The 21,815-nt window shown below is 42.4% G+C and overlaps 1 protein-coding gene across 2 annotated transcripts in view; it reads right to left on the bottom strand.

Moving 5' to 3' along the window:
* The window catches only part of HERPUD2 (HERPUD family member 2), a 30,663-nt gene extending 13,312 nt beyond the window's left edge, over window positions 1-17,351 (bottom strand). Inside the window, exons 1-4 of one of the 2 annotated variants that reach the window (XM_045007610.1) lie at window positions 17,206-17,351; window positions 16,600-16,950; window positions 5,335-5,412; window positions 661-774 (exon numbers count right to left, since the gene is read on the bottom strand). In XM_045007610.1, the coding sequence (XP_044863545.1) occupies window positions 661-774; window positions 5,335-5,412; window positions 16,600-16,746 (339 nt within the window). In that variant the 5' untranslated portion in view covers window positions 16,747-16,950; window positions 17,206-17,351. The remainder of the gene's footprint in view (window positions 1-660; window positions 775-5,334; window positions 5,413-16,599; window positions 16,951-17,205) is intronic. The other variant, XM_045007611.1, reaches the window with a different exon arrangement.
* Between the last annotated feature and the right edge of the window lie 4,464 nt (window positions 17,352-21,815).

Here is a 21,815-nt window from a genome sequence, read left to right as displayed (position 1 = left end):
CTGTATGCTGTCTAGTGCAGGTGTGTCAAAGAGGGGACAAACTTGGCCTTCCAGTGAGGTGAGAATAAAGGAGACAGCTGGTCACTGCCAAAGTGCTGTTTTTGCTTACTGACAGTCAATCAACAGAACACAGGTGACATGTGCATATGTCCCAGCTAACCTTCAACAGCCTCTTGGAAAAGAGTCACATTCCCACCTAAGGAGAGGAGGCTCACCATAATGAAGGAAAAGAAGACTCTTAGAACCATTTTTACCTGCTATTCTATCACAGCCAAATACAGTAAAGAAAACTCCCACTTTCAGGCTCCAGGAAAGAAGGATTTTTTAAATATAAAATACACAGCAGTTTTGAAGTCACAAATTTTATCTTCTAATGAAGACTACAGAGATTTTAGAATTGTTACAGTTACCAGAACGTGGGTCATATGTTTTTTCTATTACCATTTTAATATTTGAAGCACTGCCCTTGAATACCCAAGTTTAATTGTACAAAACAGACAATTTACATAAGGTTGTTTTTACACCACATTTTGCACTTTGATTGTATTGTTTTACAATCAGGTTTTAAAAACTAATGGTAAGTGCTGATGAAAAAGACCATGATCAAATGAGAAAATCTCCACTCCATGTCTCAAAAAAAAACAAAACAACAAAACTCACTGAGCTGCTGCCAGACGTCGATGCTCCATGACACACGGAACTGATGCTTGGTTTTGGAGAACTTGGGGGGGTCCGTGAAGTACACACTAGATGAACCATATGATATTCATCTTGCTAAAATTAAAGAAATTAAAGAGTTTAAACAACAGTATTTGGGAAGTTTCTAGGTTAAATGGGATTAAAAACCTACTTTCAAAGTAAATTCACAATTAATAAGCCAGCATGATGCAAAGTTTAGTAGCCATACACTTAAGCCCACTATGACAGAGTTCCACATTTTGGATAAAGTATTTTCTTACCAATTCACTGCATCACTATGCACAATAGCGTACGTTCTGGCATATACACTTCTCTTGTCCCTGTCTCTAGAACTGAAGCATGTTACAACGGGTATGATACCACACTCGGAAACAGGAGACCGCATTTTGTTTCTAGCTTTGCCACTAACTCATGGTGACAAGTCATTTACTGTTCTGTGCCTTAGTTTTCCCACCTGTGAAATAGAAAATATGCTCATAAGTGGCTTTGAGATGTGTAATGAGTGCAAAGTATAATTATTGCAGTCAAACAATAAATACTCAGTACTTACCATATATACTCGTTCATTAGCCTGTTTGTTTATAAGCCGACCCCCCAAGATGGTTAAGAAAAATAGCAGAAACTGTATGACCCTTTTATAAGCCGACCCTATATTTCAGGGGTTGGCAAACTCTGGCTCCTGGCCCATTAGGCTAAGCCACTGGCGGGCCTGGACATTTTGTTTACATGGAACGTTCACAGGCACGGAGCCCCTCAGCTCCCAGTGGCCACGGTTTGCAGTTCCCAGCCAATGGGACCTGCAGGAAGTGGTGCAGCTCCCATTGGCTGGGAACTGCAAACAGCAGCCACTGGGAACCAAGGGGCTCCGTGTCTGTGAATGCTCCACGTAAACAAAACAATGTATTAGATATTCAATTCAATGATTCCATAGAGTTTAAAATAATCAAATTTTGGTGTAGACCCGTTTATAAGCTGACCCATCTCTTTACCAAAAATATTCAGCTTATGAACTAGTATATATGGTACGTAGAATTGTTCAAAGTGATGTACAAATCTTAGTTCTGACCCACATGAGGTACAGAAAGTATCTCCATTTTTATTTGGGAAAACTGAGGAAAAGAGCTATAGTGACTTGCCCAAAACCATGAATCACTGGCAGAGTCAGACTTGGAAATCAACAGTTTTTGATTTGTACATAGAGCTGAATTCTCCAAGAACATGCTGTTTCTCAAACACGGTTGTGATAAAAAGACTGCTCAATCTGCAGGTATCTATTTTATTCCATAGGAAAAAAGCCAATAGAAATAAATGGCTTAAATGGATATGGCCATAGCTATTTCAGGTGTGCTGTGACTATATTTAAATTGCACTGTGGGAGCCTGCCTCAGTTCTGAAGTCATGCTGCAGCACACTCCATGGCACAAATAAAATGTACAGTTATTACAATAGTTATCAAGATAAGTTTAGAAGTATTTTATTTTTTAGACAAGTCTAAAGCTTAGAACACTAACCCAAAATAGCCAGATTTAATTCTTCAAAACAGACAACAGAAAGGTTGCTTTTACACCACATTCTCCATTCCCACTTTGCTTGATTTTAAAAAAAAGAAGAAAAAAAAAGAAGAAACATAGCCACCCTGGTGCTAAACCCCAACAAACGCCACTCCTGCTCTAGAGAGACAAGGTTGGTGAGATAATATCTTTTACTGGACCAACTGCTGTTGGTGAGGGAGACAAGCTTTCAAGCTTACACAGAGCTCTCCTTCAGGTCAAAAATAACTCTGTGTTAAGGTCGAAAGCTTGTCTCCCTCACCCACAGAAGTTGGTCCAATAAAAGATATTAACTCACCAACCTTGTCTAATATCCTGGGACTGACACAGCTACAACACCACTGCATACTCCCACTCTAGTCAACTCCATTCTTAGCCCCAGACTTCCACTCCCTAGTTGGTACCTTCCTTCCTCTGCTATTCAGATCTGTCTCATTCAAAGAGCAGTGGGATTTGACCAATTTAAAAAATAATCTCCACATTGACTAATAAGGTTCCTCCCATACAGCTGCAACTTACAGAATGCTTGACATTATGGAACGTTCTTTCAAGCTTAATACCTGAGTGGAACTGACCAATAGCACTGTCATCACATGTGTTATGGCTATACACACGTACACAGGTTTTCAGTGCACATGTTCAAGGAGTTCGTACATGTGTGTAAGTACTATTTTGGACAACTGATGACACTCCATGTCAGGAGAGCAAAATGTCAGACGAAAATTTCAGTAGATATTCATCAAATCCTTACCTGATATCAGAACACATGGCTAGTCAGACAAAGTACTAGAGACTATGAGCTAAAGATTATTTTCTTCAAAATCTAAAGCAATTGATGGCACATTTGGGAAGGAGGACATGGTGAACAAAAATATATTTCACTTCCCATCTATCACAGTTTTTATTTCCCTTCCTTCCCCTCGCGTTACAATCTTTTCTTAATTAGACTGATAAAGATGCCCCCAACTCAGTTCTGGGGTCATACAGGGATGAAAATTCTTTAAGTCAAACAATTTGATGTATAGTAGCTGAAGACCGTTATGAAAATGTCTGCAGAATCAGACTGGTCCACAGGGTGAGCGTGGTTTATTTATATGGGCTCTTCCTCCAGTAGATAAGCATGGCTTGAATTTGTGTATCAAAGAAAACAGGATATATAAAAAGGCCAACTCATCTATCTTACCACAAAAATCCAAAAGCCATGGAGCTACTGTAGCTTTTCAGGGCACGGAAAGAACTGTATTTTTTCTAAACTGATTCAGGCCTTTAGTTGTTACTAGTCAGCAATCACAGAAAATAAAGTTTTTGCACAAAGAGTAGATGCAAAAAAAATTATGAAACAAGAAAAAAACTGGAATAGAAAATTTATTGCCAGTAAAAATAATTGCACAAACAGTTTTCCACTGACCCTAGCCATAATCTATTTAAGCTTGGTGGCATTTAATCAGATAAAAGTGATGTGTACATTTCAAAATTACCTTAATCAGCAGAGGAACAACACTATGAAGCTGTGGAGATCTGTTTAAATTAAATTATATTAATAAATATCCTTTTGAAAAAATTTCCTGTTTGTCAATAGATATTTCACCTTAAAGCCATGCTAATGATCAGATCTCCAGTATTTCAGGATTCTGATACCATGTTACCCAAGCTTCCTCATGGTTTTCCATCTCATCTTCAAGTAACATGACATCACACAGATTTAAAGGTTTAACAATTGAACACACATTATTTGACTAGTCTTTTTTTGTTTTTGTTTTTAAACCAGATTGAAACCGACTGAGTGGCTCTTCAGTAGCATTTTCATAGCACTTCTCATCAAGGAATTTTACAAATGAGGTAAGCATTATTATCCCTATCTGCCAGACAGAGAAACTGTTTTTCTGCATACCAGGCATATGCTTTTAAACTGCAAGGGTTGATAAATACATTGATCTCAATACTTTAAAGAATTCCAGGAACAGAAGTTAGTTCATCCTCACTGATGTTCAGGTATTGCATATTAAATGGTGTGTATGTTTTTATTACAAAGCAGTGTATTTCTTTATCCCGACAAAATAGCTTCAGGTGAAATCTTTACTGCTTTTAATGCACCCTAACCTCTGGAATGAGACTAAACTAAATGCATTATGGTTTCTACCACAGGCAAAATTCAGAGATTTTATTTAGATTTCCTGGTACAAAATAATCTCTCCAGCACATGATTTTGCTAAATGCACTAATCCTACACTATTCTCATTTGATCAAGTTCCTTCTGCCTGATGGTACTGACCCAGACTATTCTCTCCAGACCAAATACAAATTTTCTACGTTTAGATACTAAGTACTAAGACACACTATGTGTTCTCTTTCTGAGGCCTGAGTTCAAATTCAGTTTAGCCAGAGGAGCCTAAAATTAAACTAGTAAAACTAAATCAATCTGTAAGGAGAACCAGCAGAGAGGGGAAAAAAAAAAAAAAAAAGTGCACCAACCAAGTTAGTACTATCAAGCCGTCACAGCAGTTAAAAATGTTTAAAGGTTAAAACCAGGATAGGAATCAGGATACTATGCAGAACACATTTCTACATATGAACAGCCATGCACTACCATCTATTTAAACAAAGAACTCCCATTTTTGTCCAAGAGTTCTGCTGTGGATTGAGGGAAGTATATTACTCTATAAATATAACTGTTTTCAGATCAATACAAAACTCAGCATTGTAGTGAACATATGCAGGATCCATGCTTCAAAGCTGCCAAAATTAAACTTATGTCATCACCCAACAGTGAAGTTAGCACTTGGGCCAGCTGTCAAAAACCAGTCATTCTATTCCTCATGCTACTAGCTAAAAATTAATGAAAAATATTCTACCCTCTCCCACCAAACCCTTCTCCGTCCTTCAAAAAACTCTACTCCCTCTGCAGAAGGACATGAACTTTCAAATTAGTTTTCCTGAACACATTTAGGCTACATGTCTAATAAGGTGCTCAATCTCAGTATAAGAATGAAAAGTTTGAAGTTAAACAACAATGCAAATGTAGAGTCCTATTTCCCCACACAATGGTTTTGCTTAAAATATCATATGGTGTTGATGTAAAGCTTACTTTTCTGAGAATATCTTTCAGTTGCAGATGATCAGGAAGCAGTCTGCCAGAATACACCAGTCTCTGATCCTTTGTAGACTACGAGATGGGACAAAAAGAGGAATTTAGCTTTTTTCCAGCTGTACAGATTGATGGCTGGAAACAACATTTGTAGATGAAAAAAAATCCCTTGCAAATTCCCATCACCTACTGTTAGTCTGCAAAACACATTTCAATGGTTTTGTAATTTTAACTGTTATGGAAAATTGCTGATAGTGATAACAAAAGGTGAGGGGATCCAGGAGTGGGATGAGAGGGTTCTGTGTTGGGCAATCTGGGTGCGGGTGGCTCAGTGGGGGATCTGGGTGTGGGGGCGCTCTGGATGCACAGGGGCTTGTTGGGGGGACGTGTTTCTAGGTGCAATAGTAATGGGACTCTGCAGGAGGGTCCAGGTGAAAGTGGGTGGGGCTCAGCAGGGTGGTCAGGGTGTGGGGTGGATAGAGTTCGGCAGTGGGATCTGGGTAGCTCAGTGAGGGATCCAGGTGCAGTTGGTTGCGGATTGGGGTGGCTCGTTGGAGTGGTGCAGGGGGAGTGAAGCTCATCGGGGATTCTGAGTGCAGGGGGGTGAGGCTCAGCAGGAGGGTCTGGATATGAGGGGGTCTGGATGCACAGGGGGTTGGGTGGATGGGGGAGCAGCTCCCTTTATAGGGATCCCTCCCCCCTGCAGCTGAGGAGCGATGGGTAGGGTTGCAGTTTGCAGAGTTTCATACAGCCAGGGGAGAAATCTGGGGCTGGGTCTGACACGGCCCCAGATGCTGTGCAGGTGAAGAGGGAGTCCCAAACTCCCCAGCCCAGCTAGAACTAGCAGCTGAGCCTGGTGCAGGGTAGGAGCCACCAGCCAGGTCTTCCCCAGTGTGATTTATCTCTCTGCCAGCTGCCCTGGGCACCCAAAACATACTGCTGGGGATGGCTGCATGACCGCTCTTGGGGCTTCTCTTTGTTTCCCTGTCAGAAAGTCATTTTTCTGCAGGGAAACAAAGAAATCTGCAGGGGACAAATTCTGCGCATGTGCAGAATTTCCCCAGGAGTAGGAAGTACATGTGTGAGACCAAGTTACACTACTACAGCACCCAATGCGATTTTGATATGGCACTATATGCAGAAAAAGACACCTTTGGTTTTACCTTTGCTGGTAGGATCAAACTGTTTTAATTGAATTACAAAATCATGCTATAGCCTTGGTGAAGTTCATAGTATGGTTCCATTTATAAAGGCAAAATGTAAGTGGTTTTAACAGTTTCAGGATGCCACTACATCCCTGAACAGCTTTTCTAGTTTAAATGGGCCTTGAAGCCTTATCTACAGTGGGATTTAAAAAAAAAAAAAAAAAAAGTTCCCCACCTTTGCTAACATCACTTGAACAAGCACATGCAACATTAAGAATCCGGGGGTAGAAAAGATTATAACTGGCAATGTTTTTCAGCACACCTAACTCAATATGGAGCAAGTCTTGCTGACATGATGCTTGATATAAACCACCCATTTAGACTACAGCTAACATTTGTGCAACTGAACCTGTTATCAGTGTATATACTGCTTAAGATTCTGCATTCCTTTTCCCCTTCTCTTAATATGCAGCCAAGTATGCAGTCTCATATAAGTCACCATTCAGGACAAAAGATCTTGCTGAGATCCAGATTTCAAATGCAAATTTTTGTTTTTAAATCCTTTGAGACTGTCTTTGTATGTCTCAGTGCAGCAGAAGGCAATACACATTTTTTTTTGCAATCACCTTTTATAGGCTCCTCTGTAATTTAGCAAGCTGTACTCTGGATACTACACTGGTACAGATTTTTCTTCTGGAATAAGTCACATCACTACAAACATTCAGAACAACACTGGGCAAAGAATTAGAAAATGTACTGTAGTGTACAGTCCTGCCCTAGATTACACTGGTCTACAATTTTTGAGAAGTCGTCTGCTTCAGAGATAAAATGTGCTATTTATTATGTGCTGAATTCAAATATGACAATTAAAACAACTGATTGGCTACTGTTTCTAAGTTTTTACATTTGATGTCTATGTATATTGTGTAGATAGTAGAGTTTTAATCATAAATTGTAAACCTAGGTCTTTTCATGTGTTTATTGTTGCTTTACATGATAATATTTCACCTGTCCTGTTTATGTAACACTTTAAAAATCAGCAAAAGGGTTATATAAATAAAATTTATTATGAAACAAAAGGCAAAAAACTATTATGTACAGTTTAGTCCTATTCAGTGTCTACTCGGTGCTTCTTGGCTTGTCTCTTGTATTCATTAAATGGAGCATCTCTTGTCACTGTCCAGCAATAGTCTGCAAGCATTGATGGGCTCCATTTGCCCTGATAGCGTTTCTCCATTGTTGCAATGTCTTGGTGAAATCGCTCGCCGTGCTCGTCGCTCACTGCTCCGCAGTTCGGTGGAAAAAAATCTAGATGAGAGTGCAAAAAATGTATCTTTAGTGACATGTTGCAACCAAGGCTTTTGTATGCCTTGAGGAGGTTTTCCACCAACAACCTGTAGTTGTCTGTCTTGTTGTTTCCGAGAAAATTTATTGCCACTAACTGGAAGGCTTTCCATGCCGTCTTTTCCTTGCCACGCAGTGCATGGTCAAATGCATCATCTCAAAGAAGTTCACGAATCTGAGGACCAACAAAGACACCTTCCTTTATCTTAGCTTCACTTAACCTTGGAAATTTTCCACGGAGGTACTTGAAAGCTGCTTGTGTTTTGTCAATGGCCTTGACAAAGTTCTTCATCAGACCCAGCTTGATGTGTAAGGGTGGTAACAAAATCTTCCTTGATTCAACAAGTGGTGGATGCTGAACACTTTTCCTCCCAGGCTCCAATGACTGTCGGAGTGGCCAATCTTTCTCGATGTAGTGGGAATCTCTTGCACGACTATCCCATTTGCAGAGAAAACAGCAGTACTTTGTGTATCCAGTCTGCAGACCAAGCAAGAAAGCAACATCCTTCAAATCGCCACAAAGCTGCCACTGATGTTGGTCATAGTTTATGCACCTCAAAAGTTGTTTCATGTTGTCATAGGTTTCCTTCATATGGACTGCATGACCAACTGGAATTGATGGCAAAACATTGCCATTATGCAGTAAAACAGCTTTAAGACTCGTCTTCGATGAATCAATGAACAGTCTCCACTCATCTAGATCGTGAACGATGTTGAGGGCTGCCATCACACCATCGATGTTGTTGCAGGCTACAAGATCACCTTCCATGAAGAAGAATGGGACAAGATCCTTTTGACGGTCACGGAACATGGAAACCCTAACATCACCTGCCAGGAGCTTCTACTGCTGTAGTTTGGAGCCCAACAGCTCTGCCTTACTCTTGGGTAGTTCCAAATCCCTGACAGGTCATTCAGTTCACCTTGTGTTATGAGGTGTGGTTCAGAGGAGGAGGATGGGAGAAAATGTGGGTCCTGTGACATTGATGGTTCAGGACCAGAAGTTTCATCCTCTTCCTCGTCTGACTCAAGTGAGAATGATTCTGGTGCATCAGGAACCGGCAGTCCTTCTCCGTGGGGTACTGGGCGTATAGCTGATGGAATGTTTGGATAATGCACAGTCCACTTTTTCTTCTTTGACACACCTTTCCCAACTGGAGGCACCATGCAGAAGTAACAATTGCTGGTATGATCTGTTGGCTCTCTCCAAATCATTGGCACTGCAAAAGGCATAGATTTCCTTTTCCTGTTCAACCACTGGCGAAGATTTGTTGCACAAGTGTTGCAGCATGTGTGGGCCCCACCTCTTGTCCTGATCTCCAATTTTGCAGCCAAAATAAAGGTGATAGGCTTTCTTAACCATAGTGATTATACTGCGCTTTTATGATGCAAAAAAGTCACTTCACCACAAACATAGCAGAAGTTATCTGCACTGTTCACACAAGTACAAGGCATCTCTGCTCACTTTGGCTAAACAGAAATGTGTCCCTTTGCAAAATCAAACACTGACAAATAAGAGAGCACGACACTGTATGATTTCTAGAGCTGATATAGGGCAATTTGTTCAGCAGAGTGATGTAAGCTTCGTGATGATTGCATCATCCATGACTTCTAGGAATAACATGATGCAATTTATATCATGTATGACGCAATACCAGCTTCAGATTGCATCATTCATTGTTTTGCCTAAAAAGCAAGTACTGTCCAAACCCAGTCATAGATTTATTCATAGATCCAGTCAAAGGTGTATTTTAGTCATTTCTGGTTTAAATTGAGATCCCTTCCCTTTATAACTCACTTATCCTCCGCTATTCCCAAGTCAAGGGTCATATATACTGACCCAATAGCATAACTTGAAAACTAGAGCCAATCAACAATTTTAAGCATCATTTTCGCATCTCAGTGACCCATCTCAGTGATCGCATTTAAGCATCTCAGTGACCCAGAATTAGTAAAGTTTGACTACATTTATTTCAGAAGCATTTTGGCTGTAGAGCAGTGTTACCTAAAAAAGTTTCCTTCCAACTCCAATTTCTGATGTACCACATTCAATACAGTCACACTAGAAGGTCATAGGAACATATTAAATATAAGCTGCCTCAAAAAAAAAGAAAGGCAAAGTTTACTACAGGGGATATGGGTGGAGAACACTAGACAAATGCACAAAACTAGTTTTGTCCTAGCAACCGAATGGTGGAAACTGTACTGAAAAATAGTGACAAAACAAGTCCAAAGTCCCATCTTCACACTGTAAAGTCCACTTTAGGTTACTAGCAGAAGACAGTAAGTTATATTGCCCCATTGGTTATTGGCAAGCATGAGCAACTTTTTCTGTATTGTAGCACACTGACTACATTCTTTCCACTTTTCATTGCTAGGACTAACTTTTTTTTTTTTTTTTTAAGAAAACATTCATAATTTGTAAGTTTTTACTCTCCATGCTTAGTGCCCTTGGCTTTGACCCATCTTATTTAATTAACATTGTTTTGAATGGAGCTGAAAGAAAGGTGTTTGTTATGTAAGAACTTCAGTGAACATCGCATCCTATTATTATAAAACCTCGGCTTTCAACATCACAGAAACAAGCATCACAGAAATAGAGTTAACTACTGCAAAGATAGTACAAGAGACCATATTTTTGTACTTACTACAAGATTTAAAAGTTCTTTGGAGACACAGACAAAAATCATATCACAAGAAAAATGCCACAGAGGATTTCTGAAGAATCCAGAGGGCTTACCTCATAAGATTATAATGCAAGTTTAAAAAAAAAAAAGTTTGTCCTAAGTATACAGTATATAGCTTGGAGGGGCTGAAATCCCTTAAAATGGATAAGAAGCCAGTACAAGTGGCTTTCTGTTTTTTTTCTATGAGGTAGTCTCCTGCATGGTCAAATACATGTGCCCTGCTTTGATAATTTTTCATGTATTAGAACTATATATAAAAAGTTGTTTTATATCATCTAGTTACCAACTGCCTGCTCAAAAGCTATATAATTAACAAACGATAATTCTCTGGCATAATCCTTAAACTGAGTAGATTCTTGAGAACAAAACCCTAGAGTATTTCCTGTCTAGTAAAAATCCAGTAAATCCCCTTGCACAAACTTAAACATGTAACTGCACTTCTAATTAGCCTATGACAGTAAAAAAACATTTACATCTTGAGAATGACATGAATATTTGCTAATCTGAAGTCTCTAGTTCAGTAATTCCTAGTGTGGTTTATAACTTTCCAGTCTTGCTTCTCCAAAAGACATGCAAATATTTTTGCTGAGTTTATTTATACACCTCTACCTCGATATAACGCTGTTCTTGGGAGCCAAAAAAATCTTACCGCGTTATAGGTGAAACCGTGTTATACTGAACTTGCTTTGATCCACCAGAGTGCGCAGCCCCTTCCCCCCCGGAGCACTGCTTTACCACATTATATCCAAATTTGTGTTATATCGGGTGGCGTTATACCGAGGTAGCGATGTACTATCAAAAGTAATATCTGGAGCACTATTGCAGAGCTCAATTTCTCAACACTACTGTCTACTTTATAGAAGTAACAACCTACAGCAAAACCATTTCTGCACTATATGGTCAGAGTTATTTATGGCTAAGAGTAAAGACAATTCTGATGATAGCATCTCTACAGAATTTGGTAATGGACTAAGTTTCCTAAAGGAAATTTCTCTGTTTCTCGTCCAGCATCTCTCTTTGGTGGGTGGTAGAAATTCATGTTTTTGACACATAAGTATGGTTTCTCCCATCCCATTTTTCCACAGAAATTTAAATAAAAGTCCTTCAAGTGTGACTATTAAGAAAATATGGTCATCAGTCTAATTTAAGCTTTGTCCATGTGCTCATAATTCATTTACCACCACAAAAAAAAAGGTTAATTCACTCAAAAACTACATTAACGTGAAGTCAAGGTTGTTAACATCCATTCCTAAATAAACACTAAAAAAAAGAAGATGCCAAGTTTGGATTCTTTCATGAACCTTCAAAATAACCTTTCATACACAACATATTAATACTCAAATACAAAAGAATAGATGCATGCACTGTAATGGTTTGAACCTAGGATTTACCATACTAGAATCACCTTTTGAAAGCACAACTCAGTTTTTTTCCAAAGTATTTACACCTACAAGTAAACGTATCGCTTGGGGAAGTTGTAATTCAAGTGACTTGTCTATAAAAACTGCACTAGTTTAAATCGGTTTAAAATGTACACACACAAATCAATTTAATCCTCACTTAAATCCATTTATCTTAATTCAGTGAATTAATGCTAAAATCTGTCTAGACTGCAATGATTTAACTGGTTTAAGAGCACTTACATTGCACTGATTTAACTGGGCAGTTTTATAATAATACAAATTAGTACAACTGTTCTAATACAGACAATGCCCGAGTCTTCAGAATTTTGGGGTCCTTTGCATCATAACTGGGTTACTGACAATCTCTTGCTCTTAGCTTCCCATCATGTTACCACATGAAAAAATACCCAAAGTTAAAACATGGATTAAATGATCTATTAAACTTATAACAAGAGGCAACAAACACTCTTAATTGTGAATCAATGTTGGTTAGTCTCACATTTGTTATAACATTATTACAAAATAAAAGTAAATAAAAATTCTTTCAATGGCTGGTAAACCTAAGCAGGGGACAAAACATTTATCATTTGAATATGCCATAAATAATAGTATGAATTGACTAGTGGTATAACAATGATCTACGAGGGTCATATAAAACAGCTTGAAAAGTTTATAATCAGTAAGTGATGGCAATTGATTTCTCCCTTCCATCACTAACTGAAATTTAGAAAGGAAAATGTTATGCCTATATGTAGCACTTGTGAACTGGTACATTCTTTTGTTGGCATTTTAACAAATATTAAATTAATTTTATTTCTAAACATTGTTTCTCAAACTTCTACAGTCACTAAAGTCCAACAAAACAGTATAAAGCATTTTTCTTTTAAGTTTTAGTAGTGCAAAAATTTTAATTGAACTTGGAAAAAAAATTAATTTCCAGAACTCATTAGTAAATTAAACCTTCCCAAGCCTACATATAGCTAAGATAAGTTTGCCAGTTTTACCCAACTTTTATTAGAGGGAAGGGGAGGAGAAACAGCTTCTAAAACCCAAATACTTTCCATCATATTTTATAGGACACCACAGGATTTTTTTTTTAAAAGACTCCTTTAATCAGTGACCATCAATCACAACCTAAAACATATGCAGTAAATCCCACTCCAACTGACACATGAACTTGCTGAATTAGTTAACAGTAACTGAATATGAGGTACAATGAAATTCTCAACACAAAAAAGCAAAACTGATTACATTAGCATTCTTGCCATCCTCTTCAACCCAGCATGTAAACATATTTAATAGGTCAGGTAAAATTAAGGCCTGGTCTACACCTAAAACTTGGGTTGACCTAGATACATCACTCAGAGGTGTAAAAAAAATCATCAAAGCCCTGAGATGTAGCTAAGCCAACCTAAGCAACAGTGTAAACACTGCTAGGTTGACAGAATTCTTCGATTAAACTAGCTGCTGCATCTCGAGGCAGTGGACTTACTACAGAGACAGAAAAAGCCCTTTCATCCCTGTGATAAGGCCAGGTCTACACTTAAAAATTAGATTGACATAGCTATGTCATTCAGGGTTGTGAAAAATTTCACACCTTGAGCACCATAGTCAGGTCAGCCTAACCCCTTGTGGTGTAGATGTGGTTAGGTCGATAGAAGGATTATTGCATCAACCTAGCTATACCACCTCTCAGAGAGGTGGATTATCTACATCGACAGAAAAACCTCTTCTGTGGGTGTAGAAAGTGTCTACATTTCGGGCAGGTCTACACTATGGCAGGGATCGATAATCTGAGATCATCAATCCACCAGCAATCGATTTAGCGGGTCTCGTAAAAATCCACCAAATCGACTGCAGATCGCTCTCCAGTCGATCCCTGTACTCTACCTCTGACAAGAAGAGTAAGGTAAGTTGACGAGAGATTTTCTCCTGTCGACCACCCGCAGTGTATACCCTGCAGTAACTCAACCTAAGGTACGTCGACTTCAACTACGTTATTCACATAAGAGTGCTACAATGGCATAGCTGCAGCCAGGGCCGGCTCTAGACCCCAGCGCAGCAAGCACGCGCGTGGGGCGGCCCTTTCCCGGGGGGGCGGCAGGCTGGGCCGGCGGACCTGCCGCAGTCATGCCTGCGGGAGGTCCACCGGAGCCCCGGGACGACCGGACCTGCCGCAGGCATGACTGCGGAGGGGGCGCTCGTCCCGCGGCTCCAGTGGACCTCCCGCAGGCATGACTGCGGACGGTTCGCTGGTCCCGCGGCTCGGCTGGACCTCCCGCAGGCATGCCTGCGGCAGCTCAACCAGAGCCACCGGATCAGCCAACCGTCCGCAGCTGCGGGAGGTCCAGCCAAGCCGCGCGACCAGCGGACCCTCTGCAGTCATGCCCACGGGAGGTCCGCTGCTCCCGCGGCTCCGGGGCGCCTCCCGGGCATGACTGCTTGGGGCGGCCAAAAACGTAGAGCCGCCCCTGGCTGCAGCTGTACAGCAGACATAGCTTAAGTCTCCTGGTAACCAGAGACTCATTGAGAAGGAATTTATTACTCAACTAGAGTAAGTGTTTTTCACTAATCTGCTCAGTTCCCTGAAAAAGTAATGATGCAATGCATATAAATTCTCTTATGCATTAGAGTTGTTTCCTAAAGACTGATTCAAGTCTCTGCCTATGTCAGATCAGGGGAAGAGGTGTATTCACACACCAGTTCAACAAATTTTAGGAAAGTGTTTTCTATTGATGAAAACGTTGTAACCAATTGAAGGCGTGTGTTCATTTCCTTTAAAATGGACATGCTCCTTTCATACATAGTATAATTAACAGATAAATTCACAAGTTTTGCCTTCAGGGTATTTACTACTCCATCAGATGTCAGTGTAGCTTTATCAGTTACAATATAATCATGTTGTAAGCTAGATAAAAAATGATCTGCATGCCTGACAAAGCATACACAACAGTTCTATCTTCCTTCAACTTCAATTACTTCTTAAAAAATATGGACCCTCTTTTAAAACATGAAACTACAACAATTTTACCACTAAAGCAAAATCCTACAACTGCACTTTTTGAAGGATACTGATTAAGCAGTTGACCATTTTATTACACTCGCTGTATGCTAGCCATTTGCAATACAAACTCATCCTTTGTTCTATTCTTTTCCCAGTATTACAGTAGCATCCAGATGCTCCAATCAAGCCTACGCTCCCACTGTGCTGGTGCTATACAAAGATAAAATAAAACTGTCCGTGCCTCAGATAACTTAATCTATAAGTTTCATACATTCACAGAGTTTAAGGCCAGAAGGGACCATCAGTTCATCTAGTCTGACCTCATATATATAACAGGCCTTAAATTTCACCCAGTACTGAATCCTTTTACCTGTGTTCGCTAAATCATCCAGTCTTGATCCGAAATCATCAAGACACGGAGAATCCACCATTTCCCTGTGTAGTTTGTTGACACATTTAATCATCCTCACTTAAAAAATGTATGCCTTATTTCTAATCTGAATTTGTCTGGTTCTTCTTATGCTTTTCTCTGCTAGATAAAAGAGCCCTTCACTAACCTGTACTTTTTCCACAGGAAAATACTTGTATAGTATAATCAACTCACCTCTCAATGTGCCTAAGAACCAAATACACTACTTCCTGCACATTTTAAATGGCAATTAAATAGCAAACAAGATTTATTCTGGATGTATTAAGAATGCACTTAATATATCTGAACCACCAATTTTTGTTTTTTACCTTAGCCCCCTAGGTACTACAGTTCTTTTAATGTGCAAATTTGGAATCTAACAAAGTTTCAAGTTCTTTCAATTTGCAAGTCACAAAATTTCTTCAGAAGACAACAATAAATAATGTTTAGTGTTGGTAAAAATGGAAAGCATTATATCAGGACAACCATCATCCACTTTTGTTCCAAGAGTATTTGCAAGAACTGAGAACACAACAATGGCCTTCAGTGTTAGGAAGAGCTAGTTTCTAAACCAAGGTTTGAGGAGAGGCGGGAGTGAAGTTTGGCCATTATGCTCTTTTTAAGCATTATCTTCACATTGTTTAAGCATTCCTGCAGCCCGTCCCTTCCATAAGTATGTTATATGGTTTGTGAAACTTAGCAGTGACCCTCCCCCCACCTCCTCCAAAAAAACTCAGAGGCCTTCTGTTTACAGAAGTTTAGCCAAAAACATCTACCGCTCCAGTTAGCCTAGAGATGCCCAATTTTAGTTACTTAGCACATTAGCAAACTATTAATACACAATATTTATTAGAACAATTACACCCTTCAAGCCAAATGTACTGTGCCCCACTTAGACCATGCAAAAGGAGACAGGTACTGATTATGCTTCCCGTTTCCCCCAAAACATAAAAGACAACTACAGACTTTACTTGGCTTGCCAATTCTTCAGGGCATGGATTTTTTGTACATGTACCACACCAAAGATGGGGGGAGGGAGAGCTCAGTGGTTTGAGCATTGGCCTGCTAAACCCAGGGTTGTGAGTTCAATCCTTGAGGGGGCCATTTGGGGATTGGTCCTGCTTTGAGCAGGGCGTTGGACTAGACCATCTCCTGAGGTCCCTTCCAACCCTAATCATCTAGGATTCTATGAATGGGGCCCTGACCACGGCCCCTAGAAGTCGCTGCAGTACCCATAGTACCGGGGCAGGCGGTATGGCCCTGGGCAGAGACTTACCGGCTTGCTGGGGTAGACACTGGAAAGGTGAGTTTTCAGCTTGCCCACGGTCCAGTCCAGGAAGCAGTTGATGGTCTGGTCGGTGTATTTCTGGTTGGGCGCTTTGATGATGAGGGTCACCGGGTGCCCCACCAGGCTTTGGTCCATGCTGCTCGCACGGGCTCGCTCTCCCCGCGAGGGGCCAAGCCGCTGAAGCTCGACGGCCGGGGCGGGAGGCTCAGTGTCCGGGGGCAGGTTTCACAAGGAGGCTTCGGGCGCCCATCCCCGCGGTCTCGGTGGGAGCCGCCCCTACAGTACAGGGAGGGGGGAAGTAGGCGGGACCCCTCCGAGCCACGCCAGGGCGGTGTCCGCCTGCGGGGGGTGGGAGGGGGAGAGGGGCGAGTTAGGGGCGTCACACACCGACCCCCCCACGCAACAAGGGCCGCGACCCCCCCTCCCAGGCTCCCCCCGGGGGCCGGTAACCAGGGCGGGGTAGACCCCAGTGACTGGGAGCCCAGCGCTCGGGCGAGGCCTGGTCACACTCAGCGACCCCCGGGCGCGGCCGGCCTCCCCCTCCCCGCAAACAGCAGCGGCGGCCGCAGCAGACGGGCCCCGACCCGCCCGTACCGAGCCCGGCCGCGCGCTCCCGAGAACCCGGCGGCGGCTCAGCCTGTCCCGGAGCGGTTCCGCTGGCGTAAAATGGAGACCGGAAGTGGTTCGCCTCCCTCCGCCTGCGGCTCCCCGTGCGCGGCGCCAGGGGGCGCTGGAAGGGGCGGCGAACTGGGCATGCGCACTCCCTGCCCCCCAGCGAGCAGAGACCCTGCAGTCCCCCAGCCCTGGGCCTGCTCTTGGCCAAGCCCCTCCCAGGAAATCCAATTGGGCCGCACCAGCCCTGCTGGGGCCAGGGAAACCCAGTCACTCCGCCTTGGACCAAGGAAAAGGGCGCCCCCTGCTGCTCGGTGGCAGCAGGGTCTCAGAGGGGGCTGTCACACACAGGCTGCATCCAAGGCCCCTGAGAACCAAGAGCCACAGCAAGGCACCTTCCCTGGAGCTGTCTGAAGTCACATCTGCTCTGGGATGGGGGTGGGAGAAAATCCCCCCCTCGCTCCAGCCCCCAGAGCTCCATGCCCTCTGCAACAAGTGTTTGGTCTTTGGCTAGTGCTCCGCACAGGGGACTGCTAGGTACACCTCTGCCTCGATATAACGCTGTCCTTGGGAGCCAAAAAATCTTACTGCATTAGAGGTGAAGCCGTGTTATATTGAACTTGCTTTGATCCACCGGAGTGCGCCGCCCCATCCCGCCCGGAGCACTGCTTTACCGCGTTATATCCAAATTTGTGTTATAGCCGGTGGTGTTATATCGAGGTAGCGGTGTACTATCATCATACAAACAATAACAAAAGCATCGAATACAAGGGAGTGTGTGTCGGGAGCAAACTGCAGCCCTGTGTGCTCTAGAGACATTTGCACCAGCAAAGTTGTGTCCACCTAATTATTATGCCAATGCAAATTTCCCTAATGCACAGTGGGCAGGCTGTGCTAATATGACCAATATAACAAATGAAAGTTTACCACAGTCTCTATTACACTGGTTGAAAAATTGTTGTACATTTTGCTCATGTAGACAGGGTTTGTGACACAGGATGTGAGTTGTCAGCAAACCTCATTGTCAGTATGCCACTGAACAAAATGACTTAAAGAGTAGACTATATCAGGGGTTCTCAAACTTCCTTGCACCCCAACCCCTTTTTGACAACATAAATTACTACACAACCCCAGGAGCCTAAGCCCACCTGAGTCCCGCCACCCCGGGCTGGGGGAGGGAGGCACAAAGTCCAAGCCCCACCATGCTGGTTGGGAGGGCCAAAGCCAAAGCCCAAGGGCTTCAGCTGCAGGAGGGGGGGCACATAACCTGAGCCTCGCCACCCAGAGCTGAAGCCCTTGGGCAGTGCGGGTTGGGCTTCGGTCCCAGGCCCCAGCGAGTCTAACACCAGTCCTGGCAACCCACTTTGGGGTCCCGGCCCATGGTTGTAGAAGCCCTGGACTATATTAAATGGTGTCTTTTCCAAATAAATTAAAAGAATTCTACCTGGCACAGTGTGATAGAATGTACCCATGTCCACACCCTACCCGCTAATGTAATAATCTTTGTACACAGTACGCCTTATGAGATATTATTTGAAAACTCATAATTTGCTGGTTATTATTGTCCTGGTACAATGTGTGTGACAACATTGTATGCAAAGTTATAAGATTCCACTCTATGGTGTTATTAACACACATCCCAAACTGAGGTTGGCAAATAGGTCTGTCTCAAACAAGCAAAGGAATGTGTGCTCTGCTTAAGCTGCATTTAAGCAATAACAGAGTCATCAAGCAGAAAGGGAAACAAAGGAAACTCAACCTGGTGTGGAAAAAGCAGCAGAGAACTTCCTTTCCTTTGTCTCCTGGTACCTAGCTGGAAATGGTTTTCAAGAAGGGCACTGAAAATACGAAAAGGAGGGACAAACACCCCAATGTGCCCCCCTCCCCCTGCCCATTGCATTCATGACACCTGAAGTGACAAAGAAGCATTAAGTGGATCCTGGAAGATCCTAAGAAGTCTGGTTAGTAAGACTGCTGAAAGCATATGTTGAGAAAGCTTTGCTTTGACTTTAACATAGTTAAGTTAGGCACAAGTTGCGTTTTGTCTTTAGTTTTCCTGTAAACATTTCTGACATTGATGTCTCATTACTTATACTCACTTAAAATCTCTCTCTTTGTAGTTAATAAATCTGTTTTATCTAATCCAGTGTGTTTAAATTGAAGTGTTTTGGAAACTCCATTTGGGGTGGCAAGTTGTGTGCATATTATTTCTATTAAAGAAATAATGGACTTTATATAAACTTGTCCAGGAGAGGGCTTGGCAGTACAGGCCATACATTTTGGGTGTTGGGGTCACCCTGCAGTATAACCAAGGCTGGTGAGAGCCAGAGTGCAGTCCAAGTGTGGCTGGCAGGCTATAGTTGCACACAGACATACAGGATGTGGCTTGCATTCTGGAAGGCTGTTTCTGAATGGCCCAGGTGGGAACTCCTTCAGCAAAGCATCATATGGCACCCAAGGTTACAGGGCAGAGGTGACACAGCTGCTCATTAGTCTAGATTGTATCCTAGCATGTCACACAGACTTGTACAGCTCCCATCACTGTAACGTGATCAGTTGATGAGGTGAGGATAACTATCATCCCTTTACAGATGGAGAACTGAGGCAGACAGAGGGTGACTTGCCAAAGGTCTCATAGGAAGTGTGTGGCACAGCCGGGTCTTTAACCCTTGTTTCCCTAGTCCCAGCGTAGCGTCATAACAACTGGACCATCTTGTCTCCATTTCAGTTTCTGAGAGAGCATTCTTTAAATAGTATGTCCTGATTATAAAAAATTAAAAATTAAATAGGCCTTGTGACCACCCGTTACTGTTGTTAAGGGGACTCTACAGTAAGAGACAACTTGACTGACTAGACAGGAAAAACAGTAAATTGTCTATACGCAAAAGTGCTGTCAAATGCATATTGTAAACAAACTAAGGGGAAAAAAAGAGTTTTGTTAACTTTTTGCAGTTATAGTAACCTTCACTGTAACTATAGAAGGTCCAAAATTTTCAACCAATATTTTCAATTCAACTGTCACTTTAAGGCAAAGGAATTGCACCTTTGATTAATCTCAGCAGTATAAACAAGGACTATAACACAGAAAGGTTTGCTGGCATAGAAGTGAGCTTCAGAAACTACAGTGCATACAGGAAAAGATAAGAAAGGACCTAATGAAATAATGCAAACACCAGAGGCCCAATTCTCCCATTGAAATCAAACCTGGATCAAACCACCACTGATTTGAAGTTTTGCCAAAGAAAAGCAAATACAGATGCAACCTTATTTTTGACATTTATTTACTTTTGACTATTTATTAGTACAATCTTAATGTTTAATATAGTGTTTCATATGGATTTGAAATTTGTCATCTACAGCACACACTGACCTTGTCTTCATTTATCATGCAGCTCATTGGGTCATAATGGGGGCCATAAGATATCTTAATGGCATTTTCAATTTTAAATATTTTCAAAGCATGACCTCTATTTGTACATCTGCAATCATTTGCGCTTGCAATGTTAAATATACTATCACCAGTGAATGCAATTTACAAGCACCATTCAAGCATTTGTGCACAAAAGTTATAGTATGCAAAGACCACTTGCTAGTTATGTATGTGCAAAGATGCATGCACAAAAATAAAGGCAAATTTTAGCTTAAACCTTGTTTAATGTTGACACGTTGTTTGAAGATTGGCCACTCCACATACATATTACACTCTGAGAACTTGAGATTTAGGGTGGTTAAAATGCCTTCTGAGCCACTACTAGAGAACAGGAAACTCTCCACATAACTCCACTGGAAATTGTACACTTTGATTGCCCAATTCTGCAGTGAGCTGAGTGTGGGCAGACCTCTGTGACAGCACAGAGCCCCACTGCATCAGGGTCAACTTATGGGGAACTCAATGCAGGACTGGGGCCAGAGGTAAAAGTAAGCCGCCCGGACCGGCTTCCCCAGCCTGGGAATTTAAAGGGCCCGGGGCTCCCTGCAGTGGCCGGATCCCAGGGGCCTTTAAATCGCCTCCCGAGCCCCACTGCAGGGAGCCCCGGACCCTTTAAAGAGTCACCCAAGCCCTGCCGCTGCTACCCTGGGGCTCTGGCTGCAGGGCTCAGGTGTCGTTTTAAAGGGCCCGGGGCTCCACGCAGCAGCCGGAGCCCCTGGCCCTTTAAATCCCCATGGAAGCCCTGCCGCCGCTATCCTGCCGGAGCCCCAGGGTAGCGGCGACAGGGCTCCATCAGCAATTTAAAGGGCCCTGAGCTCCACTGCGGTAGCGGTGGCCAGAGCCTGGGGCCCTTTAAATTGCCCCTGAGCCCCAGGGCTCCCAGCTGCCTCTGCAGCTGGGAGCTCTGGGGGTGATTTAAGGGCTCCAGGGCTCCCAGCTGCAGCCGGAGTCCTGGGGCCTTTAAACCTTTATTTAAAGGCCTCACCTCTTCCAGGTGAGGTCACTTCTCTTCCGGTTGAGGCCACACCCCTGCTCAGGACTCCAGCGTACCGGTAAATCCTTTAACTTACTTTCACCCCTGACTGGGGCATAGGACATCAGTCAATAAAATAGCCTAAATATGAATGCGCATGCCAGGCAACATGCTACCAATATACATGAT

This window comes from Mauremys mutica, chromosome 2 (assembly GCF_020497125.1).
Source record: "Mauremys mutica isolate MM-2020 ecotype Southern chromosome 2, ASM2049712v1, whole genome shotgun sequence".
Classification (NCBI taxonomy): Eukaryota; Metazoa; Chordata; order Testudines; family Geoemydidae; genus Mauremys; species Mauremys mutica.
The sequence above is the reverse complement of the archived record's forward strand: the minus strand, read 5'-3'. Positions and strand labels throughout refer to the sequence as shown.